This window comes from Salmo trutta, chromosome 26, assembly GCF_901001165.1.
Source record: "Salmo trutta chromosome 26, fSalTru1.1, whole genome shotgun sequence".
NCBI lineage: Eukaryota > Metazoa > Chordata > Actinopteri > Salmoniformes > Salmonidae > Salmo > Salmo trutta.
The window spans coordinates 2746858-2764959 of NC_042982.1; the positions used below are offsets into that span (position 1 = coordinate 2746858).

An 18102-nucleotide genomic window follows, 5' to 3' on the forward strand; every position below is an offset into this window, starting at 1 on the left:
AGCCTTAGAAAATGTCACGTTACAGCAGAGATGCTGTATTTTTGATAGAGATGCCCTAGAAGGAGAACAAATTGTCAGACAGGGCACTTCCTGTATGGAATCTTCTCAGGTTTTGGCCTGCCATATGAGTTCTGTTATACTCACAGACACCATTCAAACAGTTTTAGAAACTTTAGAGTGTTTTCTATCAAAATCTACTAATTGTATGCATATTCTAGTTTCTGGGCAGGAGTAGTAACCAGATTAAATCGGGTACGTTTTTTATCCGGCCGTGAAAATACTGCCCCCTATCCCAAACAGGTTTTAAAAACCCAGCAGTGTTGCAGTTCTTGACACAAACCGGTGCGCCTGGCACCTACAACCATACCCTGTTTAAAGGCACTTAAATTGTTTGCCTTGTCCATTCACCCTCTGAATGGCACACATACACATCCCATGTCTCAATTCTCAAGGCTTAAAAATCCTTCTTTAACCTGTCTCCTCCCTTTCATCTAAACTGATTGAAGTGGATTTAACAACTGACATCAATAAGGGATCATAGCTTTCACCTGGATTAGACTGAATGGCGCCGGAGGAGATGGCTGCCGTTTTACGGGCTCCCAATTGTGTGTTTTTTCGCATTATTTGTAACATATTTTGCACATAATGTTTATGCCACCATCTCTTATGACCGAAAAAAGCTTCTGGATATCAGGATAGCGATTACTTACCTCGTACTGGATGAAGATTTTTTCTTTAACGAGTAGAACGCAAAGGAATTATTTCAGACAACCGACAAGGCCAACATCCCCATCATTCGCATGAGAAAGAGACAGATATCGGGGACGTAGGTCAGGGTGCCTTGTAAGGATCTGACGGCGAGTGGGTAATCTGCCTCTACCATCAGTCCTATTAGCCAACGTACAATCATTGGATAACAAAATAAACAAGCTACGTTCACGAATATCCTACCAACGGGATATTAAAAACTGTAAAATCTTATATTTCACAGAGTCGTGGCTGAACAATGGCACGGATAAAATACAGTTCATGTGGTTTACGCTGCATCAGCAAGATAGAAGAGCTGCCTCCGGTAAGACAAGGGGTGGCGGTCTGTGTATATTTGTAAACAACAACTGGTGTGCAAAATCTAATATTAAGGAAGTCTCGAGGTTTTGCTCACCTGCGCATATCTCATGATAAGCAGTAGACCACACTATTTACCAAGAGAGATTTCATCTATATTTTCCATAGCTGTCTATTTACCACCACAAACTGATGCTGGCACTAAGTCCACACTCAATGAGCTGTATAAGGCCATAAGCAAACAGGAAAACGCTCATCCAGAGGCCGGTGCTCCTAGTGGCCGGGGACTTTAATGCAGGGAAACTTAAAACAGGAGTCCTTTTTACCTCATTTCTACCAGCATGTTAAATGTGCAACCAGAGGGAAAGAAACTCTAGACCATCTTTACTCCACTCACAGAGACGTGTACAAAGCTCTCCCTCGCCCTCCATTTGGCAAATCTGACAATAATTCTATCCTCCTGATTCCTGCTTACAAGCAAAAACTAAAGCAGGAAGCACCAGTGACTCGTATATAAAGAAGTGGTTAGATGATGCAGATGCTAAGCTACAGGACTGTTTTGCTAGCACAGACTGGAATATGTTCCGGGATTCTTCTGATGGCATTGAGGAGTACACCACATCAGTCACTGGCTTCATCAATAAGTGCATCGATGATGTTATCCCCACAGTGAACGTTCGTACATATCCCAACCAGAAACCATGGATTACAGGCAACATCCGCACTGAGCTAAAGGGTAGAGCTGCCGCTTTTAAGGAATCGGGAGACTAATCCGGACGCTTATAAGAAATCCCGCTATGCCCTCAGATGAACCATCAACCAAGCAAAGCGTCAAAACAGGATTAAGATTGAATCCTACTTCACTGGCTCTGACGCTCGTCGGATGTGGCAGGGACTGAAAACTATTACGGACTACAAAGGGAAACCCAGATGCAAGCTGCCCAGTGACGCGAGCCTACCAGATGAGCTAAATGCCTTTTATGCTCGCATCGAGGCAAGCAACACTGAAGCATGCATGAGAGCACCAGCTGTTCTGGATGACTGTGTGATAATGCTCTCGGTAGCCATTATGAACGAAACCTTTAAACAGGTCAACATTCACAAAGCAGCTGGGCCAGACGGATTAACAGGGCATGTACTCAAAGCATGCGTGGACCAACTGTCAAGGACTAAACACCTCCCTCTGCATCTGGATCCTGGACTTCCTGATGGGCCACCCCCAGGTGGTAAGAGTAGGCAACAACACGTCCGCCACACTGATCCTTAATTAACCCAGGGGCCCCTCAGGAGTGTGTACTTAGTCCTCATTAAGTTTGCTGACAACACAACAGTGGTAGGCCTGATCATCGACAACGATGAGACAGCCTATAGGGAGGAGGTCAGAGACCTGGCCGTGTGGTGCCAGGATAACAACCTCTCCCTCAACGTGATCAAGACAAAGGAGATGATTGTGGACTATAGGAAAAGGAAGACCAAGCATGTCGCCATTCTCATCAACGGGGCTGTAGTGGAGCAGGTAATTGGTGTCCACATCACCAACAAACTATCATGGTTCAAACACACCAAGACAGTCGTGAAGAGGGCATGGAAAAGCCCATTCCCCATCAGGAGACTGAAAGATTTGGCATAGGTCCTCAGATCCTCAAACTGTTCTACAGCTGCACCATCGAGAGCATCCTGACTGGTTGCATCACCACCTGGTATGGCACAACTGCTTGGCCTCTGACTGCAAGGCACTACAGAGGGTAGTGCATACCGCCCAGTACATCACTGGGGCCAAGCTTCCTGCCATCCAGGACCTCTATACCAGGCCCTAAAAATTGTCAGACTCCAGCCACCCTAGTCATAGACTGTTCTCTCTGCTACCGCACGGCAAGCGGTACCGGGCGCCAAGTCTAGGTACAAACGGCTTCTTAACAGCTTCTACCCCAAGCCATAAGACTCCTGAACAGCTAATCAAATGACTACCCAGACTATTATTTTACGTTGCTGCTACTCTCTGTTTATTATCTACGCATAATCACTTTAACTCTACCTACATGTACATATTACCTCAATTACCTCGACTAACCTGTGCCCCCGCACATTGACTCTGTACCGGTACCCCCTGTATAAAGCCTCGCTATAGGAAGCATTTCACTGTAAGGTCTACACCTGTTGTATTCGGCGCATGTGACAAATAAAATTTGATTTGATTCACCTTGTCAGTCTATGTCATGGAAAGAGCAGGTGCTATTGATGTTTTGTATACTCAGTGTATTCACCTACACATAGGAATTAGACAGAACAGTGCTGGAAGTATTTGTATTTTGGTTGTTATCAGTAAAACAATTCTCAGAGCAGGCTCATCTTGCCCAACTGCCATAAATGCCATAAATTGTCTATCTTAAACAATGGCGAGGAATAGTTTTAGGTTGTTGGAATCCTTTGCTGTTTGGTTCTCACTTTTTTTAATCAGCCCCATGTGAAAATCACAGAGCAGGCTCAACTTGCGCAACTGCTCGGTTCAATTGCTCCAGACAATAGAGCAACCCTTAATGTCAATTTCTGTGATTAGCCAGGAGCGTTACCACTGTTCCACAGGCTCTGCACACATTACATATCTAAAGGTAATATACTACTACTGTTTATCAGCAGTGATAATCGGCTAAACTTTCTACACACTTCAGACATCTACAATAATGTTCTCTCTAAAATCAGTACTGTACATCTATGTGTCACTGGGCATGTATATGATTACATTTAGTTCTGACAGTTTATGATGACACTTCAAAGACAGCCTATCCTCAGATAACTTTGCAATGCTTCGACCAAATGCAAGAGAACGCGAGAGAAACGCATGACAAATCCATTGTCTGCTAAATAAAATAACATCATACTTTCATACTTTCTGTTTCTGATCGTTGGGCTAATCTAACGGCAGCTTAAACCCAGATTCTGTGTAACAATGCTCTGGGGTGAAGTACCCCCTAGGTACAGTGAGGGAAAAAAGTATTTGATCCCCTGCTGATTTTGTACGTTTGCCCACTGACAAAGAAATGATCTGTCTATAATTTTAATGGTAGGTTTATTTGAACAGTGAGAGACAGAATAACAATAAAAAAATCCAGAAAAACGCATGTCAAAAATGTTATAAAATGATTTGCATTTTAATGAGGGAAATAAGTATTTGACCCCTCTGCAAAACATGACTTAGTACTTGGTGGCAAAACCCTTGTTGGCAATCACAGAGGCCAGACGTTTCTTGTAGTTGGCCACCAGGTTTGAACACATCTCAGGAGGGATTTTGTCCCACTCCTCTTTGCAGATCTTCTCCAAGTCATTAAGGTTTCGAGGCTGACGTTTGGCAACTCGAACCTTCAGCTCCCTCCACAGATTTTCTATGGGATTAAGGTCTGGAGACTGGCTAGGCCACTCCAGGACCTAAATGTGTTTCTTCTTGAGCCACATATTTGTTGCCTTGGCCGTGTGTTTTGGGTCATTGTCATGCTGGAATACCCATCCACAACCCATTTCAATGCCCTGGCTGAGGGAAGGAGGTTCTCACCCAAGATTTGACGGTACATGGCCCCGTCCATTGTCCCTTTGATGCGGTGAAGTTGTCCTGTCCCCTTAGCAGAAAAACACCCCCAAAGCATAATGTGTCCACCTCCATGTTTGACGGTGGGGATGGTGTTCTTGGGGTCATAGGCAGCATTCCTCCTCCTCCAAACACGGCGAGTTGAGTTGATGCCAAAGAGCTCGATTTTGGTCTCATCTGACCACAACACTTTCACCCAGTTGTCCTCTGAATCATTCAGATGTTCATTGGCAAACTTCAGACAGGCATGTATATGTGCTTTCTTGAGCAGGGGGACCTTGCGGGCGCTGCAGGATTTCAGTCCTTTGGTCCCAGGAGCCTTGAGATCATTGACAAGATCCTCCCGTGTAGTTCTGGGCTGATTCCTCACCGTTCTCATGATTATTGCAACTCCACGAGGTGAGATCTTGCATGGAGCCCCAGGCAGAGGGAGATTGACAGTTCTTTTGTGTTTCATCCATTTGCGAATAATCGCACCAACTGTTGTCACCTTCTCACCAAGCTGCTTGGCGATGGTCTTGTAGCCCATTCCAGCCTTGTGTAGGTCTACAATCTTGTCCCTGACATCCTTGGAGAGCTCTTTGGTCTTGGCCATGGTGGAGAGTTTGGAATCTGATTGATTGATTGCTTCTGTGGACAGGTGTCTTTTATACAGGTAACAAACTGAGATTAGGAGCAGTTCCTTTAGAGTGTGCTCCTAATCTCAGCTCGTTACCTGTATAAAAGACACCTGGGAGCCAGAAATCTTTCTGATTGAGAGGGGGTCAAATACTTATTTCCCTCATTAAAAATGCAAATCAATTTCTAATATTTTTGACATGTGTTTTTCTGGATTTTTTTGTTGTTATTCTGTCCCTCACTGTTCAAATAAACCTACCATTTTAAATTATAGACTGATCATTTCTTTGTCAGTGGGCAAACGTAGAAAATCAGCAGGGGATCAAATACTTTTTTCCATCACTGTACCTTAACCATTAGTGGGGAAAATGCTAAATGGACCCAGGATCCACGTCTAGGTCAACTTCACCCTAATAACAGACTGACACTGTGTGGAGCCTCCTCCATTTCCATTGACCTCTGCCCCCCCCTCCCCCACATCAACCACTGAGCTCAGACTGACCTCCACACTGTCCGGAGACATGGCCCCATCAGCTGGGTTGTCTGCCGCCTCCTCCTCAAATGTTGCACGCTTATAGCTGGACATCTGCATGGGGAAGGAAGAAAGGAGTGTTAGCAGCAGAACTAGTAGGAGAGAAATAAAAAAATGAAGTTGCGTTTTCACCAGAGGAAATAGAGAGTAAGCAGGGCAGAGAAGTGACAGGACTTCACATCCATACCGTCTTTGAATGTCGGAATGTATTAGAGAAAACAACCAAGCCACCCATGAGAGAGGGAGAAAGGGAGGAAAAAGGAAAAGGGAGAGACACCCCCCTGCAGTTTCTCATCTCTGCCATTCCGTCACACTGCATTAACCTCTCTTCCCACACTAAGGTGTGTGTATGTTTGGTGATGGAACACAGAACACAGGAGTATGTGTGTGTACGGCCTGATCTTGATGTGCTTGGTGAAACTTTCAGATGATAGTCATTTCTGTCCTTTGTAGTATGGTTATTTAGTGACTACCCGGTCCTTTTTAGCATGGTCATCTTATGGGTAGCCGTGAACTGAGTCAGACAACTCCCACTCAGAACAGAGCAGCAGACTAAATACAGGAGCACCAGGGGATAGATCCAAATCCCTGTGTTTAATTAACCTTCTCAGGTTATAACATACCACATACACAAGCACTGACTGACGCACACACTCACACACATGCACGCACCCACCCACCCACATAGTGTTTATTTAACAATGGATAACTACAGTAATGTTTGATTTACACAGGCGAATATAAATAACTTCCTCATTCATGGCTAGGTTGAAGATAACAAAGATTATTGGACTCTGGAGCGTTCTTCTTTTGAGTGTTGAATCATGCTTTACCATCTGACAGTCCGTCGGACGAATCTGGGTTTGGCGCATGCCACGAGAACACTACCTGACCGAATGCATAGTGCCAACTTTAAAGTTTCATGGAGGAGGAATACTGGTCTGGGGCTGTTTTTCATGGTTCGGGCTAAGCCCCTTAGTGAATGGAAATCTTAACACTACAGCATACAATGACATTCTATATGATTCTGTGCTTCCAACATTGTGACAGCAGTTTGGGGAAGGCCCTTTCCTGTTTCAGTATGACAATGCCCCCGTGCACAAAGCAACATCCATACAGAAATGGTTTGTCAAGATCGGTGCGGAAGAACTTGACTGGCCTGCACAGAGCCCTGACCTCAACCCCATCGAACACCTTTGGGATAAATTGGAACACCGACTGCGAGCAAGGCCTAATTGCCCAACATCAGTGCCTGACCTCACTAATGCTCTTGTGGCTGAATGGAAGCAAGTCCCCGCAGCAATGTTCCATCATCTAGTTTAAAGCCTTCCCAGAAGAGTGGAGGCTGTTACAGCAGCAAAGGGGGGACCAACTCCATATTAATGCCCATGATTTTGGAATGAGATGTTCTACGAGCAGGTGTCCATATACCTCATCTACTTAAAAGCACTCTCCTCATCACACAGATAACTCCATAAGTCTCTGTGTTACATCTGCTCCTGCCACGCCCTCTACTGCTCATCCTGTGTCTCCTTGACCTGCCGCTACTCCCCCAGTACTCTCTCCCTCTCCCTCTTTCTCTATGTGTGTGATCATGTGGGTGGAGACAGGTGTGCTGGAGTCAGAGCAGATCCCCACCAGCTGCAACCTGTTCCATAATCAAGACCTCTACAAATACTCAGTCCTGCCACTTCCACACTGCCAGATCGTAATCGCTGCTCAGTCAGTCTACGCTTCTAGCCGTTTGTTACTATTTAGATCATGTTAACCTGTTGTGCCTGTTTTCCTTGCCTGACACGGTTTTCCTCTCCGCTACAGTTCTGCCCGCTCTGACTCTGGTCCCTGTCTCCAGTCCCACGTCTCCTCATCCTGCTACTCTGCTCTGGATTCCCCACTTTACTGCTCCCTTGGATTCCCTTCCGGACCTGCTTACCCTGTCCCAACCCCTCTCGCTCCAACCTCAGCCTCCGCACCTGGTTTCCTGCAACCCGCCTGAGCTTCCTCTGGCCTGCACTCCATCTTCCCCCTGTGTTTCAATAAATACCTTTGTTACTTCATCCCAGTCTCCTCATCTGAGTTTGCTCTTGGGTTTCCCTGTTCCACTCCGCGTAACACTCTGTATGACACTGTCTAAGAATGCCCCCATGCTGGAATGACATGTATGGAAGACGAGCTCAAACAATAAACTTCCCAACTCATCTAAACAACATTCTCTCTAAAGATAAATGTTAGGTTCCATCTGTGACCTGTTCCTTTTAGATCCTAAAGTGGGGAGGTTTGTGATGAGCCATTGTCTCCATGAGAACATTACTCATCAACAAGGTTCAGAAAGGGCACAACTGACATAAGCACAAAGTGTCCCTTTTGAAATGTGTCCCAGTTTGGAAACACCCTGTAAGAATCATTCCAGATGGAAAAATTTATGACAACACTTTCTGGTTGTAAACTGGTTTTCTGGTTGAAAATAAACTAAACTCAGCAAAAAAAGAAATGTCCTCTCACTGTCAACTGCATTTATTTTCAGCAAACTTAACGTGTAAATATTTGTATGAATATAAGATTCAACAACTGAGACATAAACTGAACAAGTTCCACAGACATGTGACTAACTGAAATGGAATAATGTGTCCTGAACAAAGGGGGGGTCAAAATCAAAAGCAACAGTCAGTGTCTGGTGTGGCCACCAGCTGCATTAAGTGCTGCAATGCAACTCCTCATGGACTGCACCAGATTTGCCAGTTCTTGCTGTGAGATGTTACCCCACTCTTCCACCAAGGCACCTGCAAGTTCCCAGACATTTCTGGGGGGAATGGACCAAGCCCTTCGATCCAACAGGTCCCAGACGTGCTCAATGGGATTGAGATCCGGGCTTTTCGCTGGCCATGGCAGAACACTGACATTCCTGTCTTGCAGGAAATCATGCACAGAACGAGCAGTATGGCTGGTGGCATTGTCATGCTGGAGGGTCATGTCAGCATGAGCCTGCAGGAAGGGTACCACATGAGGGAGGAGGATGTCTTCCCTGTAATGCACAGCGTTGAGATTACCTGTAATGACAACAAGCTCAGTCCGATGATGCTGTGACACACCACCCCAGGCCATGACGGACCCTCCACCTCCAAATCAATCTCGCTCCAGACTACAGGCCTCGATGTAATGCTCATATCTTCGATGATAAACGCGAATCCGACCATCACCCCTGGTGAGACAAAACCGTGACTCGTCAGTGAAGAGCACTTTTGCCAGTCCTGTCTAGTCCAGCGATAGTGGGTTTGTGCCCATAGGCGACGTTGTTGCTGGTGATGTCTGGTGAGGACCTGCCTTACAACAGGACTACAAGCCCTCAGTCCAGCCTCTCTCAGCCTATTGCGGACAGTCTGAGCACTGATGGAGGGATTGTGCGTTCCTGGTGTAACTCGGGCAGTTGTTGTTGCCATCCTGTACCTGTCCCGCAGGTGTGATGTTCGGATATACCAATTCTGTGCAGGTGTTGTTACACATGCTCTGCCACTGCGAGGACGATCAGCTGTCCGTCCTGTCTCCCTGTAGCGCTGTCTTAGGCGTCTCACAGTACGGACATTGCAATTTATTGCCCTGGCCACATCTGCAGTCCTCATGCCTCCTTGCAGCATGCCTAAGGCACATTCACGCAGATGAGCAGGGACCCTGGGCGTCTTTCTTTTGGTGTTTTTCAGAGTCAGTAGAAAGGCCTCTTTAGTGTCCTAAGTTTTCATAACTGTGACCTTAATTGCCTACCGCCTGTAAGCTGTTAGTGTCTTAACGACCGTTCCACAGGTGCATGTTCATTAATTGTTTATGATTACTTGAACAAGCATGGGAAACAGTGCTTAAACACTTTACAATGAAGATATGTGAAGTTATTTGGATTTTTACGAATTATCTTTGAAATACAGGGTCCTGAAAAAGGGACGTTTCTTTTTTTGCTGAGTTTATATAACAGCCAATTAGGTTTCTGCAACAACCAGCTTAAGATGTCTGTTTCATTATGAGATCAAGAAGTCATGTGAAAGACATTATATTTTGGTTGTTATCAGGTCAGATAACAAGATTACAACCAGAAAAGGACGTTAACAAAACGTCCATATACAACTAGTATCCAATCCAACAGATGACATCATAAAAAATGTAATTGCAACCGATTTTGCCCACTGGGATATTACACTAATTCACCTGACACACTATGTCCCATATCCCCTTTTTAATTTCTCTTTCTCTCACCTGTGTTGGTATTTTTAGGAGACATTTCTCTTTTTCCGAGAAGAGCTTTTCCTGGGTATTTGGTCATTTACGTCTGTTAGCTTCGCACTGTAATCATATTGTACTGTCACATGTCACTGTCACACCAACCAACAGGAAAACCTTCCGCTTAGTAAGTTTGTCCTTTAGACATACTCCCCTGTCTCTCTCTCTCTCGCCCTCTCTCACACACACACACACACATGCAACTAGCATCTTCCTCTGCATTGTTCTGGATGTCACCAGCGAGCCCCATCTAAATAATATCCTCTAAAAACAACACACGTAACAAAACCAACAAATCCCAAACCTGTGTATAACAAGACAAGACAAACTAAGGGGAGCACACTAGTTTAAAGAGACATAAAAGAACAACAGTTCCTCACCAGAAGCAGTCACACACACACTTGCTGTGTGTAGCTATTGTCACTCTGGTCCCCACCTGATGATGTTCCTCCCTTGATCACCTTCCCACAGCCTGCCTCCCAGCAGACCCTTCTCACCAGGTTAATAATGAATGGGATGGGAAGAGAAGTTAGAGTCATAAAGCAGAAGGCTGTCAGGGAGGGAGGAGATTCAGTGTATGATGCTGGTGTTGTGGGTGGCTGGAGGGAACCAATACATGACTAACAAAGGGGGAACCGCAATACAGAGTGTATTAGTGGTGCGTAATTGGTGGTGTGTGTGTGTGTGTGTCTGTCTGTCTGTGTGTGTGTGCGTGCGTGCATCCGTGCAAGTATGTGAATGTGTGTATGTGTGACACAGAGAGAGTGTGTGTGCTGTAGATAAGATACAGAGACTGGGTTATAAATAAGACTGGGTTAGTGTTCTTGTTGTAAACTGATGGATGAGGATAACAGCTCAGGCTACTAAGGAAACCAACTAAGTTTCTATCGTGACGATGATGGCCTATTGATAATGGTGTGTATGTGTGTGCACCAAGGCAATGGCCACAATACAGAGGAGAAAACAATGGCAACCCATTAAAGCCATCTGCTATTGGCTATTGATTGACCTGATGGGATAAATGGGATGGTGTGGCACTGAGCTTTGTGGATGGCCATCTGTAAAGAAAAACATTACACTACACATCTGTAAAAAAAAAACAGACTAGCATCCTTTTTTCTACAGTGAATGGCCCTACACGCATGTACGCACGCACACACACACAGACACACACACATACAGAGTAGGTGAATGATATTTGTTCTGGCTCTCTCTTTCTTTATGACAACACCCACATCCTCAAAATAGTACATCTGAATCAAGAAATGGTTCCTTATAGATTTACTTTTACGAAAATACCCTGAGACCCATTTACACACACACTTGCACGCAAAGTACTCTCTGTATGACCTTTCTAATAGGTTACAAAACCTTCTTTTCATCCGCCCACATCACACCCACTGACCATGTTCCTCTCTCATCTTCTCTCCTCCCCTCCCCTCCCCTCACAACTCATCCCCTCCTATCCAATCCATAGCCATCCTCACAAAACAGACTATCGTCCTTTGCTGTGCATACATACAGAGTAGGGAATCATGTCAGCTCTATTCATGGTATTATTATTATTTTTTGTTATTGTTGTACTTTTACCCCTTTTTCTCCCCAATTTCGTGATATCCAATTGGATACGGACTTGGGAGAGGAAAAGGTCAAGAGCCATGCGTCCTCCGAAACACGACCCTGTCAAGCCACACTGCTTCTTGACACACTTTCTTGCTTAACCCAGAAGCCAGCCACACCAATGTGTCGGAGGAAACACTGTCTGGCAACCGAAGTCAGCTTGCAGGATCCCGGCACGCCACAAGGAGTCGCTGGAGCGTGATGGGACAAGGAAATCCCGGCCGGCCAAATCCTCCCCTAACCTGGACGACGCAGGGCCAATTGTGCGCCGCCTCATGCTGTGACCGTCACCCGGTCATGGCGGGCTGTGACACAGCCTGGGACCAAACCTGTGTCTGTAGTGACGCCTCAAGCACTGTGATGCAGTGCCTTACATGCTGACCAAACCAGACGCACATTGATTTTGTTCACCCACTCTAGAAGCGATCAGGACACGCAGGTTGAAATATCAAAACAAACTCTGAACCAATGATATTAATTTGGGGACAGGTCAAAAAGGATTAAACATTTATGGCAATTTAGCTAGCTAGCTTGCTAACTCCGACAATTAATCCACAGGTAAAAAGGTCAACCGTTTCTCATCATCTCTCAACCTTCCTTAAGGCTTCTTTTTCTTCTTTGGACTTTATATGGCGGTTAGCAACCAAATTTACAGCATTACTACAACCTACCGGGGTGTGGACCTAAGTTCATCTTTTAATCACCCACGTGGGTATATGTTCCTAAAAACCGATGAGAAGATGGCACGTGGGTAAATGAGGAGATGGGAGAGGCCGGACTTGCAGCGCGTTGAGCATCACAAATAGAACCAATCTCTATTTTAGCGCCTGGGCACGCAGACGCTCGCTGACGCCCGCATGCAGTGTGGGTGCAGTGATTGAATAACATGTATGTGTAAATTCATTTTGCGACGCGAGCGGTGTGGTCAGCATGTTAGACCGCTGCGCCACTCGGGAGGCCTTATTAATGGTATGCCTGGTAAACCTTAGTCTCTTCCAAAAGCCACGGCATCTTACACAGTAAGAGCCTATGAGTCCATCAACAAAACCCGATACTATAGATACTGAGCACACTTCATTGCCTAGGTAGTGGGTGTATTGTTATAAGATCTTAAAATGTGGCCTGGTATAAGACCCAGTCTGCGTGCCAAATTACACCCCATCTCCTATTTAGTGCACTACTTTAGACCAGAGCCCTACAAAAGTAGTGCACTATGTAGGATAGAGGTTCCCATTATGAAAGCAACCACAAACAAAGCAATGCAGTAAATCTCCACAGCCATTTGTAGTGAATAGTGATCCTGTTGTTTTGTCATTATTATTACCACCATCATATACTTTCTGGGGATGGGTCCATGGCCAAGGAGGACAGGCAGTCCCTTCATGAGGCCTAACTATGAATCAGTCAGTCTGTTACTGTGAAAGACAAGCTAATGATGACAAAGGCTCTTCTCCTCCTTTCTGTCAAATTATGTGCCCTCTCTGTGGAACTCGAATTCAAACAACGGTGACCCCCCCCCCCCCCCCCCCGGAGTACCGTCGCCACGGAAACCACCAGAAGAGCCGGTCACGTGACATCCGGCACTTGATGAAAAATTAAAGCAATGTGTTCTGGGGCCGTCTCCAGGGCAGTCTCATTGGCTACTGGGTGGTCCAAAACAGCTGTGGAGCGCCAATCACAAAGGCTGTTGGTGGAACAGCTGGAGTGTTCAGGTTGGGTCAGAGGAACGGGGATGACGCTGAACATGTGGGGCTGCTTTACTGGAAATGAGACCGCAATGGTGCCAGTAGGACAGCGCCTGCGAAACAATTCCCCAGAACTCTGTATGAGACGTAAACAGTTTCTAAACATTTGACGAACCCTTTATGTGGAGTAACTACGTAGTTGACTAGCATCCTGTCCAGGGGGATACTTGTATATGAAGCTACCTCATGCTACAGAAACAGGAGATAGGCTCCTGCCCTATTAACCGTTCCTGACACGTACTTACTAGTGGAATGTACAGTATGTATAGAATACATTTAAGTTGAAAAAGCCAATTATTGTTATTTTATGCCTTACTCATCATGTTTTGTAATTCCAGTTCAATTTTGATGACAATATCCCTGAGATGAATGTTGTATATAACGCCCTAGGGGCAATTCTGGCTCAGACAAGGCTCAACTAACTTACTAATATTTCTAATTTACTGTATGAGGAGAAACCAGTACACAGACCCGAAACTCAGTGATGTGAAGTTAGGCTGGGTAACAGTGGAGGCTGTTGAGGGGGAAATGGCTTATAATAATGGCTGAAACACATGTTTGATACAATTCCATTATGAGCCATCCTCCACTCAGCAGCTTCCACTGTTACCCAGCCCAGGAGTGCAGGACTCTGGGTTGGAGTACAGTTGAAGTTTACATACACTTAGGTTGGAGTCATTAAAACTCCTTTTTCAACCACTCCACACATTTCTTGTTAACAAACTATAGTTTTGCCAAGTCGGTTAGGACATCTACTTCGTGCATGACACAAGTAATTTTTCCAACAATTGTTTACAGACAGATTATTTCACTTACAATTCACTGTATCACAATTCCAGTGGGTCAGAAGTTTACATACACTAAGTTGACTGTGCCTTTAAACAGCTTGGAAAATTCCAGAAAATGATGTCATGGCTTTAGAAGCTTCTGATAGGCTAACTGACATCATTTGAGTCAATTGGAGGTGTACCTGTGGATGTATTTCAAGGCCTACCTTCAAACTCAGTGCCTCTTTGCTTGACATCATGGGAAAATCAAAAGAAATCAGCTAAGACCTCAGAAAAAAAATTGTAGGCCTCCACAAGTCTGGTTTGTCCTTGGTAGCAATTTCCAAATGCCTGAAGGTACCACGTTCATCTGTACAAACAATAGTACGCAAGTATAAACACCATGGGACCACGCAGCCATCATACCGCTCAGGAAGGAGACGCGTTCTGTCTCCTAGAGATTAACGTACTTTGATGCGAAAAGTGCAAATCAATCCCAGAACAACAGCAAAGGACCTTGTAAAAATGCTGGAGGAAACAGGCACAAAAGTATCTATATCCAAAGTAAAACGAGTCCTATATCGACATAACCTGAAAGGCCACTAAGCAAGGAAGAAGCCACTGCTCCAAAACCGTGATAATAAAGCCAGACTACAGTTTGCAACTGCACATGTGGACAAAGATTGTACTTTTTGGAGAAATGTCCTGTGGTCTGATGAAACAAAAATAGAACTGTTTGGCCATAATGGCCATCGTTAAGTTTGGGGGAGGCTTGCAAGCCGAATAACACCATCCCAACCGTGAAGCACGGGGGTGGCAGCATCATGCTGTGGGGGTCCTTTGCTGCAGGAGGGACTGGTGCGCTTCACAAAATAGATGGCATCATTTTGAGGAAAGAATATTATGTGGATATATTGAAGCAACATCAGTCAGGAAGTTAAAGCTTGGTCGCAAATGGGTCTTCCAAATGGACAATGACCCCAGGTATACTTCCAAAGTTGTGGCAAAATGGCTTAAGGACAACAAAGTCAAGGTATTGGAATGGCCATCTCAAAGCCCTGACCTCAATCCTATAGAATTTATTTGGGCAGAACTGAAAAAGCGTGTGCGAGCAAGAAGGCATACAAACCTGACTCAGTTACACCAGCTCTGTCAGGAGGAATGGGCCAAAATTCACCCAATTTACTGTGGGAAGCTTGTGGAAGGCTAACTGAAACATTTGACCCAAGTTAAACAATTTAAAGGCAATGCTACCAAATACTCATTGAGTGTATGTAAACTTCTGACCCACTGGGAATGTGATGAAAGAAATAAAAGCTGAAATAAATAATTCTCTCTACTATAATTCTGACATGTCACATTCTTAAAATAAAAGTGGTGATCCTGACTGACCTAATTCAGGGAATTTTTTACTAGGACTAAATGTCAGGAATTGTGAAAAACTGAGTTTTAATGTATTTGGCTAAGGTGTATGTAAACTTGTAAACTGACTGTATATGCAACAACTTGCTATGGTAAAGGTTAGGGTTACGTTCAGGAGTTCAGACACACACACACATGCAATGTTCAGACACACACACACACACACACACAGGGTGTTCTTTCACCTACAGTGCATTCGGAAAGTATTCAGACCCGTTTACTTTTTCCACATCTTCTTACATTACAGCCTTATTCTAAAATGGAATAAAAAATGTTCCTCATCAATCTACACACAATACCCCACAATGACCAAGCGAAAACAGGTTTATCGAAATTTTAGCAAATAAAAAAACTTAAATTCTTTATTTACATAAGTATTCCAGACCCTTTGCTATGAGACTAGAAATTGAGCTCAGGTGCATCCTGTTTCCATTGATCATCCTTGAGGTGTTTCTACAACTTGATTGGAGTCCACCTGTGGTAAATTCTATTGATTGGACATGATTTGGAAAGACACACCTGTTTATATAAGGTCCCACAGTTGACAGTGCATGTCAGAGCAAAAGTCAAGCCATGAGGTCGAAGGAATTGTCCGTACAGCTCCGAGACAGGATTGTGTCAAGGCACAGATCTGGGGAAGGGTACCAAAAATGTCTGCAGCATTGAAGGTCCCCAAGAACACAGTGGTCTCCATCATTCTTAAATGGAAGAAGTTTGGAACCACCAAGACTCTTCCTAGAGCTGGTTGCCTGGCCAAACTGAGCGATTAGGGGAGAAGGGCCTTGGTCAGGGAGGTGACCAAGAACCCGATGGTCACTCTGACAGAGTTCCTCTGTTGAGTTGGGAGAACCTTCCCGAAGGACAACCATCTCAGGACCTCAAACTGGGTTGAAGGTTCACCTTCCAACAGGACAATGACCCTAAGCACACAGCCAAGACAACGCAGGAGTGGCTTCGGGACAAGTCTCTGAATGTCCTTGAGTGGCCCAGCCAGGGCCCAGACTTGAACCCGATCTAACATCTCTGGAGAGAACTGAAAATAGCTGTGCAGCGACACTCCCCATCCAACCTGACAGAGCTTGAGAGGATCTGCAGAGAAGAATGGGAGAAATTCCCCAAATACAGCTGTGCCAAGCTTTTAGCGTCATACCCAAAAAGACTTGAGTCTGTAATCGCTGCCAAAAGGGCTTCAACAAAGTACTGAGTAAAGGGTCTGAATACTTATGGAAATATGATATTTCAGGGTTTTTTTCTTATACATTTGCAAAAAATTCTAAAACCCTTTTTTTGTTTGTCATTATGGGGTATTGTGTGAAGATTGATGAGGAAAAAAACGTTTTAATCCATTTTAAAATAAGGCTATAACATAACAAAATGTGGAAAAAGTCAAGGGGTCTGAATACATTCTGAATGCACTGTATACCTAAATGGGATTCAGAGAGTATATGTTTGCGTATTTGTGTGTATGTCTGCATGTGTGTGTGTGTGTGTGTATATACAGTATGTACATGGATGGGTAAGAGCGAATCTGCATACGTGCTTGCCTGCCTATGTGTGTGTGTGAGAGAGAGAGAGAGAGAGAGAGAGAGAGAGAGAGAGAGAGAGAGAGAGAGAGAGAGAGAGAGAGAGAGAGAGAGAGAGAGAGAGAGAGAGAGAGAGAGAGAGTAAACATGCTGAGGGAGGCGAAGGGAAGGGAGAGGTTTTCCCGAGTTGCAGGAGTGGTGTGTAACTTTCACTGTGCGGAATGTGATTGTTTGAAGTGGTTTCCTGTGGAGTGTTTTTGAAGGAAAGTGGCATTGGTGGAGTTCACCCTGGCACAGCCCAGCCTTCTGCCCCAAGAGCTGGAAATACTGTCACCCTTCACCCCCCCACCTCACCTCGGCACCGTATTGCCACAGAGGTCACCACAGTCCCCCACACATATATGCAGGCACGCACGCATGCATGCAGGCACATACATACGGTTATCATGTTATACACTTACTTTCACGCACATACACACATATTGTAAACATACATACTTACAGACATGTTTTGACAAACTCGTGTTTTGACACACAGGCAAAGAGAGCGAAGGAAACAAAACCTGCTGTGACTGGGTGAGATAAGGAGGACTTGCTGACTAGAATACTGAGCAAGAGAAAATTAGTGAGGGACTGAGTGAGAGAGACAGAGAGATAGGGAGGACTATGGGAGAGAGGAGAGAGGGTGACATATAAAGAGAGAAGTATAGAAAGGGAGAGGGACAGACAGAAAGAGAGAAAGAGGGGGGACAGAGAGAGAAGGAGAGAAGCAGAGAAAGAGAAAAGGGAGAGGAACAGACAGAAAGGGGGGAAAGAGAGGGACCGATAGAGCGAAGGGGAGGAAGGGGGCCGTTTACTCCAGGACCCTGATCTTCCCTGAGTGAAGGTGCTCAGACACACAGACGTCATGAGACATGGGTGAGGTCCAACTCACTAAACACAAATAATCACCAGCATCACTCTCAAG

The 18102-nt window shown here is 45.0% G+C and overlaps 1 protein-coding gene across 7 annotated transcripts in view; it reads right to left on the reverse strand.

Moving 5' to 3' along the window:
* The window catches only part of ece2b (endothelin converting enzyme 2b), a 73013-nt gene that overhangs the window by 47025 nt on the left and 7886 nt on the right, over positions 1-18102 (reverse strand). For 4 of the 7 annotated variants that reach the window (XM_029714386.1, XM_029714387.1, XM_029714389.1 and 1 more), the window contains one exon: positions 5766-5849. The exons of 1 other annotated variant lie outside the window; for it this stretch is intronic. In XM_029714386.1, the coding sequence (XP_029570246.1) occupies positions 5766-5849 (84 nt within the window). Of the gene's footprint in view, positions 1-5765; positions 5850-5982; positions 6046-10438; positions 10544-18102 lie in introns of those variants that run through there. 2 more of the 7 variants (XM_029714390.1, XM_029714385.1) reach the window with 2 other exon arrangements.